Source organism: Amphiura filiformis, chromosome 8, assembly GCF_039555335.1.
Source record: "Amphiura filiformis chromosome 8, Afil_fr2py, whole genome shotgun sequence".
Classification (NCBI taxonomy): Eukaryota; Metazoa; Echinodermata; class Ophiuroidea; order Amphilepidida; family Amphiuridae; genus Amphiura; species Amphiura filiformis.
In genome coordinates, this window is record NC_092635.1 from 39775027 (window position 1) to 39785987 (window position 10961).

The 10961-nt window shown below is 38.1% G+C and overlaps 1 protein-coding gene across 1 annotated transcript; it reads right to left on the reverse strand.

The window, feature by feature from the left end:
* Window positions 1–616: 616 nt before the first annotated feature.
* LOC140159521 (CST complex subunit CTC1-like) lies at window positions 617–10470 on the reverse strand. The gene is made up of 6 exons (XM_072183011.1): window positions 10460–10470; window positions 10136–10279; window positions 9369–9461; window positions 2939–3110; window positions 1595–1751; window positions 617–1033 (listed from the first exon to the last, which is right to left on the reverse strand). Exons 1-6 carry the CDS (start codon window positions 10468–10470, stop codon window positions 942–944), a joined length of 669 nt encoding a protein of 222 aa, XP_072039112.1. The 3' UTR covers window positions 617–941.
* Window positions 10471–10961: the final 491 nt, after the last annotated feature.

Below are 10961 nucleotides of genomic sequence, written 5' to 3' on the forward strand. Positions count from 1 at the left end.
AATGGCTGAAAACAATATAAAACAAAAGAATTTGAACACTGTTTTTGCCAATATCTCAAAAACAATATTAGCAACATCCGACTCATTCCCCTTAAATGCATTTCAACTAGCATGAATAGTGACAAAATGGCTTTTTGCACTTCAAATATGAAGTTGCCCTCTATAGTTATTACAATACAAATGGATGGTTCATATTGATCTCAAATTCGTCTGTATGTGGGAATCAAAACAATATGATTTGTCCACAATTCATCTTTAAAAAGTTTTTATTTATGTGCGAGTTGCACAAAACAATCATAAGAGAGTAGCATTGCACTTTGGTTAATGGTTATGGCTTTCAACTTTGGTGTGAGAGATCCCTGCTTTAAAGCTTTGCTAGACAAAACTCACACCCACTCTTCACATGGCTCATTTGGTAAAGGTGAGGCAGATGACCCATAAGTTACAGTCATTTCCGATCAGGGTAATGCCCAATTGGGCTATTTCAGTTGAAAACCATACACCCCCTATGGGGACCTTAATCTCCCACAAAGGGGTGTAGATTTCAAATGGAATCACCCATTCAGGTAAAACCATTTGAAATTCACACCACTCCCTGTGTAAGAGATTAAGGCCATGTCTATAGGGGGTGTATGGATTCAACTGGAATAGACCATTGTCAGCTCACTTGCCCATCTTGTAAAAATGCCCTGACCTTGCTCATTAGCTATGGCAACCACCATTCACCAGGTCACGTGGCCTACTTTGAAGTTTTGTCAGCATTATCTTTCTAATTTCAGCTGTTAATGCATTATGCTTGGCATAAAAAAATCACCAACATTATAACCAAATTTCTAAACAAATTAGGGTATGTAGTTCAAATATATTATTATTATATTGTATGCGCCAAAGAATACCATGCCATAGCTGTTCAGTTGGAACAGCACCTTCATTAATTAAATTTATTGAAAAGTTATTATTTCTGTACATTTCAGATGTTGCCATGGGATGTATTTCTTCCTAGCATCTCCACTCTGTTCATGTTCACTGGAACCTGAAAAAGAATACAGACATGTAATGGTGAATTAATATACCCACTCCAACTAAACAGGTTTCTTTTTAAAACTCTTTGTGTGTGGGTGTGTCATTATGCTTTTGCAAACACTAGCAAATGTCAACACACAGAAATCTGTACGATTGTTCCAAAAGGCATGGTTATTTACTGCATTTGCCTGTGATTGGTTAGGTCCACACTGGGGTGGTAAGGCAAAAAAAGAAGAAGAAAAAAAGAAAGAAAAACTCAAACATTTGTACCTGTAAATATTCAATAGGGTGAGTTGATGTCCACTTTGCGAGTAATTACACAGGGGTGTGGGGGGGGGGGGAGGTGAATAAGACAGTATTCATGGCTTTTCAGGTGACAGTGACTGCTGCTTCCTAGTGTCAATTTGTCAACTTTCTTAAATTCTATCCAAATAATACTTCCAAAAGTAATACAAACTCATTTTGTCAGTTTTTGATTTCCATAAAATTCTAACTGAACACACAAAAATTGAAGCTTGGATCATAACAAAAAATCCTGGATGTAAATTCTTATAACATAACCAAATCATACCAAATTTAGTATTTCCTGATGCTGCATGTTTCATTGGTTGGTTGCTATGCAACATTCTACACTTCATTTTGACAGGTTGCTGAATGGAATTGTGGGTACAGAGCATGCTCACAACACTTTCTAAGTCGTCATTAAGTTGTGGAAGTTGAGCAGCATCCTAGGAAAAAACAAAAATGAAAGAAAGCTGTCAAATCTGGAGTGAAAATGATTTTGTTTGCTCTATTTGCACCATAAATGACTCCCTAGGTCTGGGTCTAAGAGGATCTACGTGGTTTCACAGAGACGAGAGCATTGGTTAATCCGAGGCCATCAGCACTCAAAGGCAATTTTTTTTTTTAAAGTTCCTGGTTGACGAACCATATTGGTGTAAAAGTATCAAATATGATATGTGTCTATTCTATCAACACAGCAATTTTTATCTTCCCCTTTCAAGGTCCTGGGTCATCTCATCTAACCCACTGGCCTCTGGACACCTCTTATTGGCCCAGCCAAATTGAAAGGCAGATTGAAAGTTGATCTTAAGTTGCTCTACGTCAAAATGATCCGGTCTTTATGACTGCTGAAAGCCCAGACCTTGGCCATCTCATCTAACACCCTAGGAGTGGGGCAGCTCTTACTGGCCTTGCTGATAGATTGAAATTTAATTTAAATTCCTCCATGTCAACATGGTCCAGTCTTTATGACTAATGAAGGTTTTTCTTTCCAGGCCTAGGCCATTTCATCTAACCCCCTTGGCACAAGGGCAGCTCTTACTGGCCTTGCTGATAGATTGAAATTTGATTTAAATTCCTCCATGTCAAAATGGTCCAGTCTTTATGACTAATGAAGGTTTTTCTTCCCAGACCTTAGCCATTTCATCTAACCCCCTTGGCACAAGGGCAGCTCTTACTGGTCTTGCTGATAGACTGAAATATGATTTAAATTCCTCCATGTCAACATGGTCCAGTCTTTATGACTAATGAAGGTTTTTCTTCCCAAGCCTAGGCCATCTCATCTAACCCCCTTGGCACAAGGGCAGCTCTTACTGGCCTTGCTGATAGACGAAATTTGACTTAAATTCCTCCATGTCAAAATGGTCCAGTCTTTATGACTAATGAAAGTTTTTCTTCCCAGGCCTAGGCCATCTCAGCTAGCCCCCTTGGGCACGGAGCAGCTCTTACTGGCCTTGCTGATAGGTCGATATTTGATTTTAGTTACTCCATGTCAAAATGGTCCAGTCTTTATGACTACAGAAAGGTTCTCTTCTTGGTTTATTCTAAGCATAATAAGAGAACATTGGTGATCATGTGATAATAAACAAACTTTTCTTATAATCATTTTATCGACAAACAAATCTTTCCCTACCTGTTGCTGAGAATGCTCCTCTTTGCTATACCGATACACTACTTTCCCATAACTTGGTAGGAGCTCTATTAATTGGTTCCATAGAGCAGGTCTTAAGCCAAGTAGGTTTGATACAGATCGCACATCATGACACCATACCATGGCTTCACCAGTCCCATCATCAACTGAAAATCTGAACACAAACCACATGTCACAAATGATATCAGTTCGGGGCAACACTTGTAGCTAAAGGTAGCATTATGTTGCCACCCTAGATTTATCATTGGCATTATTTTAAATGAACTAAACCCCATAGTGCAGTTATGTCCGGGACTGCTCTATAATCCGAAAGTCCTTTAGTCAGAAGGTTCGCTAGTCCGAACACATGTTCAATTTTAAAAGAGGTTCTCTAGTCCGAAAAAAAATTGAAAAGAGGTTCTTTATTCCGACGGTTCTTTATTTCGAAGGTTCTATAGTCCGAATTTGAAAAACGGTTCTCTAGTACGAATATGAAAATAGTCTCTATAGTCCGAATTAAAAAAAGGGTTCTATAGTCCGAATATAGAAATAGACTCTATAGTCCGTATTTTAAAAAGGGTTCTATAGTCCGAATATAGAAATAGGATCTATAATCCGAATTCAAAAAAGGGTTCTCTAGTCCGAAATTGCAAAACGGTTCTATAGCCCGAAACAGATACTGTGTTCGTTAGTCCGAATCAGTAAAAAGGTTCTACAGTCCGAATTTTTAAAACATTAACATAACCTCTAGCTAGATAAGACTAAAGCAGAGTTAAAGGTAAACGAGATGACTCTACTGCTAAAAGGGCATACACCACCCCCGGGACACCACCAAATCACGATGTAATGTAGATGGATTCCAATAAAAACAAAAATCTTTTTATATGTAGATGGATTCCAATAAAAACAAAAATCTTTTTAGAGATATTTTGGCCTTCCTGTGGAAAAAAGAGAGGCATGTTATAGCTTAAATAAATATTTGATACCTACACATGAGCTTGGATCGCCCAAAAAGTTGCATAAGACAATTTTTTGAATAAAGTAAGCCCTCGGATTGAAAAATGGCCAGAAACGGGTTTTCAGGGTAGATAACGGGTCGAAAATGATGATTTAATCACAAGACTACCCGTAAATTCAAACATTTTACACCCGGACACCCCCCTCCCCCAAATCGAAAGTCAAAACTATACTTTAACTATTCTGTAAACTAATTTGTTTAAATGATTAAGATTTGTTTAAATGAAAAAGCCACAGCATTGATATGGTGGGATGGCGCTATGAAAATTTGAACTCGACAATGCTCGAATACATCGTTGAATATTACTAGTATATAATATTATAATGGAATGAAAAACTGATAAAAATGAAGAAAATATCACCAGAATAAAGATAAACCTGAGAAACCAGAGAAACCAACCATGTTGAACAGCAGCGGATTTGTAAAACATTTGATGAGTTGACACCGAAACAAATGATAAAAATAAAATTCGGACTATAGAACCCGTTTACCAATTCGGACTAAAGAACACGGTATCCGTTTCGGACTATAGAACCGTTTTGCAATTTGGACTAGAGAACCTTTTTCAAATTCGGATTAGAGAACCTATTTCTATATTCGGACTAGAGAACCTTTTTTAAATTCGGACTACAGAGCATATTTTCATATTCGGACTAGAGAACCGCTTTTAGAATTCGGATTAAAGAACCTCTTTAACATTCGGATTAGGGAACCTTTTTAAAATTCGGACTATAGAACCTTGAAATAAAGAACCGTCGGAATAAAGAACCTTCGTAATAAACCGTCGGATTAAAGAACCTTCGGACTTAAGAACCGTCGGAATAAAGAACCGTCGGACTATAGAGCTTCCACCGTTATGTCCATGGCAAATTCACTGTGATCTTGGAAAAGAGAGAAAGAAAACTGGCAGGTTACTATAAAAACCTAATACAATAATTGATAGATATTAGAAAGCCGCGTATAAAGGAAAGACCTTGGAGCAAGGAAGATGTATTCGATGTGAAGGTAAGTTTATTTCATATTATATTTTTACGTTTTGCAAACAAATAAGTTTGAACTTCCAACCTCAATATTCCATGAGTGGCAATGGCTCTACCATTGCTTATCATACGCTACGAAAGTTACTGTATATCAGCTACGATCGTTGGAGTACGGACTATTCTAAAGAAAGAAAGAAATAGGGGTGTTGCTTGTAATTGTAATAAAAAAACCATATGGAAACGTTTTAGTGCATAAGTCTCTTTAAATGCCGAACGCTATGCTCAGCTATGTGCATGTACTGTGTTTACATTTCACAGATCAATGATTCTAAGGCTATTCACTATTCATTCTCACTGCATTCTGTTGTAAACGTGACCCAGTTCATAACAACTAACACATCGGAGCATGCGCAGTCATTCCCAGCCAACGCTCACGAATTATTGGTCAAAATGGCAAACAATCTCAACATACCAAAGTGTTTTATTTTAGATATTGTTTGCCAATCTGGTTCTCTTGATACTAAATCTCTTATCCAAAATGTCTTTGATGCCATTTGCCAGAACAAGTCAGTTGGTCTTTCGTTTTCTGATAGGATTCAAAATCAAATCCGCAAATTCGTATGTTACCATTCGTGTGCTACTAAAGAAATTTGGCCGTTCAAAGTTTTGTTTTCAGAGTACAATATTTGTGCCGTTGAGCAGCAGCGCGATGATTCTCTTCTCTTAGAGAATAGTAAATTAAGGAAAACGTTGACAAAGGCAGAAGTCAAAATGAAAAAGCTGAAGAAGAGGAGTAAAGATCGAAAAGACTAAAATTGCTAAATTGAGAGCCCTTCACAAAAAGATATCTCGCGAAATACTCCGCAAAGCGAAACGAAAGAAAAACTTGAAGTCAGAGAGTAGATGTTCTTGTGTTTGGCGTGCTTCCTTGAAAGATAAATGCCAATTGGCACTTTCGTACCTTGGTCTTTGTAATTTTGCCGTATACAATGTAGTGGTTATAAATAAGACAACAAAGAAGCTTGAGACAATCACATTTAGACGACGTCCCCAGTGATGCCAATGTTAGGAAGAAAGAGGGTAGCAGTAGTAGTCCCCAGACAAATTGAAACTCATTCGGCTATTGATCTTAATAAAGGATGAATATAACATATCTGATAGGGCCTATAGTGCAATCACATTGATAACAGACCTGTCGACCCTATATGCACTTAAGGCTGAAATGGACAAGGCTAGTGGATTTATCAAATTTCAGAAAACACAGGGGAAGGAGCCAGGGATAGAACATGATTTGGAAAGTATCATAAAGTACAAGTTAGAGATTTTGGCAGATGATGGTGGAGAGGGAAGATAACAAGATCCATATAAAAATAAGTGGGGATGGGACAAGCAAGCAATTTTGTGAACATAACCTGCACCATACTGAACGACGTAGAAACAGCAATGTCTGAAGTTGGCCATGAGCCTGTTTGTATTATAAATGGTGGTGAGAGCTATGATGTTCTGAAGGCCCATTTGGTGAATGTGAGAAAGACAATAGAGACATTCACTAACTTTGTATATAGCAGTGTGGAGTATGAGATAATATATTATCTAGGGGGAGACTACAAATTTCTGCTGGAGGCCTTAGGGTTAGGTGCGGCCAACTCTAACCATTTGTGTATATACTGCAAAAAAGCCAAGACCCAGTATCATGATTGTACCAAAGTAGGCGACCCGAGAACCATAGAGGAGATTAATCAATGTGCTAAGAAGCCAGATACCTCAATAACAAACTTTTCGTGCAAACGCGATCCTCTCTTGAGTCTTCCCGTCTATCCCGCTCAGTAGAGTAGTAGTATAATTTCTGATGGGCTATTTGAATATTTGGTTAGAGAATGTGAGCTTGTAGACAAAATGCAAATGAAAACAAAACAAACTCCTCATATGGACACGCTTTCAGACATGATACTGGCATGTGGGATTCACAGGGTGAAGTTTTATGATAGAGGTGGAGGTAAACTAAAACCAAGAGACCTGACAGGGCCTGAGAAATTGAAGATTTTGAGCATTTGAACAAAGTTGAAGGTATTTTGCGCTTATGTAAACAGAAGTCAGATGATGAAATTGTTCAAGTCATTAGTGTATGGAGAGAATTCTATTCGCTGTACAGTTTCTTACATTCTTTTAAGGTACTTAGTAATGGTAGAGAGACTAATGGTATGGAGCAGCTTTTATCCCTTACACGACAATGGCTTGCGTTGTATGTCTCAACTTTCACTTCACGACACATAACCCCTTACTTGCTGATCATGTGACAGATATCATTAGTATGCATGGCAGCATTGACATTTTTAACTCCCAAGGGCTAGAGAAGAAAAACCATATTGTCACTGTAGATTATTTTAAATCTACCAATCATCGCTGTGGTTTGGATGGAATTGATTCCCTTTCGCAGCTTGCTCGCTTATACAGCAGAAAAATGTTCTTGGTGAAGCACCAAATTAGCATCCAAAAGCGCACGCGTTCATGCAGCCATTGTCGTGAAAAGGAAGCCAGTTTCCCGGGAAAGTGGATCAGATGCTCACATCTGATGAAGTCCTCCGACGAGATGGACGAAATATTAGTAAGTAAAAACTTACTGGTTTTGCCAAACAAAAATTACTACTTGATAAAACAACGATATTGTATCCGACCAATCAACGCAGCTTGGCAGCGCGGGGATATTTGAAGAGTCTTCCCTAGCTAAATAATGTGCAAACATTTGCAAACCGCACGCAGCGATAATATACATAATATGGACAACAGGCCTAAGTCCGAGTCAGTGGTTGCCTTTTATTATTGCGTACCATGGGTCTATCAGACGCGTGCCAGTTGAGCTCAATACCTCTCAGTTGTTGACTAGTGTCCCATCCGATCGTGCGTCACATCCCGCGGCATAGCTTTGTGCTACCATATTTGAATTGAAACTGGGGCGGGCTTTCGTAATTGACATCGGAATCACCGTGCTTCGTTGAACGATTATTTGGAAGGGAGATCTCAAACAGATTGGACCAGGCGAGGAATCAGAGGTCAATGGACTTTCGCGTTCACTTATAATACGAGTATATTTCTATATTGCTGCATGGTTGACTGTGTGTGTAATCAGTGGCGTTGATTTGTGGATGAAGAGGAATGGGTTTTTGGCATTGAAGAAAATAAGGGGGTGGGGGGGTGACAGGACTTTGGCCTTTTTTTCATAGGGCATTATGTAATTATTTATTGTTACATTATCCAGAGATGGAACCGAACCGAGACTGGGGGCCAGTCTACAGTTTGTAGAGCTAGTGATCTAGCTAATTCTTCAGATTCATTTATGTTTGAAATTTTTACTATGTATAACTATTTTTGGGAGAATAACAATGAAAATAAATATGGCAAATGATGCATCAAAGTATTGTGAACTCATTGAAAAAAAGAGCCTTTTAAGTGTATGTAATAATTCTTGAATGTGTATTATGTTTTATGGGGAGTGCTGGTCTTTCATTATATCATAGGAATTTAAGATGTTGAAACATAAGAAACGTTGTATTTCCTGTGCTTTTTTGTGTTTTAATACGAAAATCCCATTGAAAATATTTTAACTTGATCCCCTATGCCGAGACAAAACATGCTTTCCAGTTGATAAAACCCTGCTACCCCTGCCTTCATAATGGTGAATTCCTAACTTGATACCGCTTCTTCCAATCGATAATGACGCTATTGACATGTACGGGCGGAGCTCCACTGACTGAGTTTTGGGGTATTTTTCAATGGTTTGCTGTCATTTACTCATCAAGGTGGTCCCCCGTTATTATAAGGACTATGCTAATGATTTAAAGATTGACATGTAGAGAATAAACCATACTTGATTGACAGAAAGTACTAAATTTGTACCTCTTACGGTTTCGTGACACCCCTCTTCCAAATGCGAACAAGCCAGGGCGGCCCGGTGAAGCAAAATGTACATTGGATTTACACGGGAGTTTGGATATAGATGTAGGATTTCTTTCTCATACAAATGTATGGTCCCCCGTTATTTAAGCTTGTACCGGGTTGAAAATTCTGATATTTGGAAAAGAATAAGTAATTGAAACATAGAGCAAGTACTAAAATCATAGATTTTATACTTTTTGATATATGACGCTAACTAGTTCATCTCCTATATCTACAACACAGCGCTACCAGTATGGGTCAATTACCTATTGTAAGTGCCCATGTGTTGTGTGCATACATGTAGGCAACAATAACTGCATGATGCACGACTCTGGGTATGGAAAATGGGCTAACTAGTACCATGAACCACAGACTAGATGGGCACCTTTGACCGAGCTATCATCACCCGAGATTGCAAAAGCAAAAATTTATTTGAAGAAAAAAAAGGTTGCTAAATCATCAATTGCATAAAGAAATACAGTTACTCATCAGTACAACTAACTTTGTTTGCACGGAAACCTGTCCTTGTTTGAAGCCATCATGTGAAGTACTTGGGCAGATACATTCCTGCCTCCCACATCGCTCACAACTCCATCTGGTTTTAAAGAGAAATATGTAAACATTTAAATCTTTCTCAAAGTAGTATACAGGTGTACATTGATTAGAAATAGCATAATCAATACAATTTCTAATGATAACAGAAAAACAATCACGCCTTAAAGATGGGTTGTTCGATTGTAACACATGATATTTTCTCTCTCGCATTGAGGCCAATCTCCAAAACATACTTATTCCAACTTTTGATTTAAACTTGATATAGCAGTTTGGATTCGCAAAGTAAAATGTGTATCAAAGTGGCCCATAAAACAGTGTATGACATCTGGGTACCACGAAACTACCACATTTTTTGTTCATTGTTTTGTGTTCACAGAACTTATTCAAGAATTATTATTTAACATGCATCACAGGCATTAATTTTGCCTGTCCCGGAGTGAAATGCCCATCCAAAATGACAGGTGGATGGGTAGCTAGCTAAGACCCTGGTGCACTTGAACTTAAACAACAACCATGTCTCCCTAACCTCTGGTTTCCTCTGGACTCACCACCATGGTTAAAACTGACATGTTAAAAATGTCTAGGAACCCGTATGGTTTCCCATGTTGGTGGATACTGAATATGCCTCTTGCGTTAATTCATGCATACATATAAACAAAACAAAAACAAACGGACCTGATGACCTGTTCAGTAGCAGGCTACCTTCTACTTTACCTCAATACAAGTAAGTGCATCATAAGGACATGGCCATTCACAGTAAACAGAGTTCCTGAGTCAGGAGGGTTTGTAGACAGATGTGCTATGAAGACATTCTGGCAATGGGAGTGGTCACTGAAGTCATATGTACCTGCTCTGTTCCTGTCATTAAATAACAAGGGTTTAATGAGCTAAATGATAGGTAACCAATATGTAACCAGCATACAATGGATATCCAACCAACATGCGACCAATATGCAACCAACATGTGTCTGATATGCAACCAACATACGACCGATATGCAACCAACATATGATCAACCAAAATGAAAATACAACCAACATAGGTGACATGATCAAGAGGAATGAGTCGGATGTTGCTAATATTGTCTTTGAGATATTGGCCAAAACAGTGTTCAAATTATTTTGTTTTATATTGTTTTCAGCCATTGATAAATTGCTCAAAACTCTGTAACTAGATGTTCGATTTTGATGGGGTTTGCATCAAAATGTAGCATACATAAACTGCCAGAAAATGATGTAAAAAAAATTGAAAATTGCCGACATGTGACTCATTTTCCTTGATCATGTCAACATGACCAATATCCACCCAACATACAACCAAAACACGCCAATAATCAACCAACACACAACCAATATACAATAACTTACTGTCTGTTTGGAACACTATATGGTATATGCTCAATGGTGACATCAGTGAGTGGTCCCACTTGGAAGAAGATATGACCTTTAGCAGACTTCAATTTGATGCACCTCCTGCAAAATCAAACAATAAAATAAATCAAAATCATGCAAAAAATATACAACAGATACAAAATGTTGTA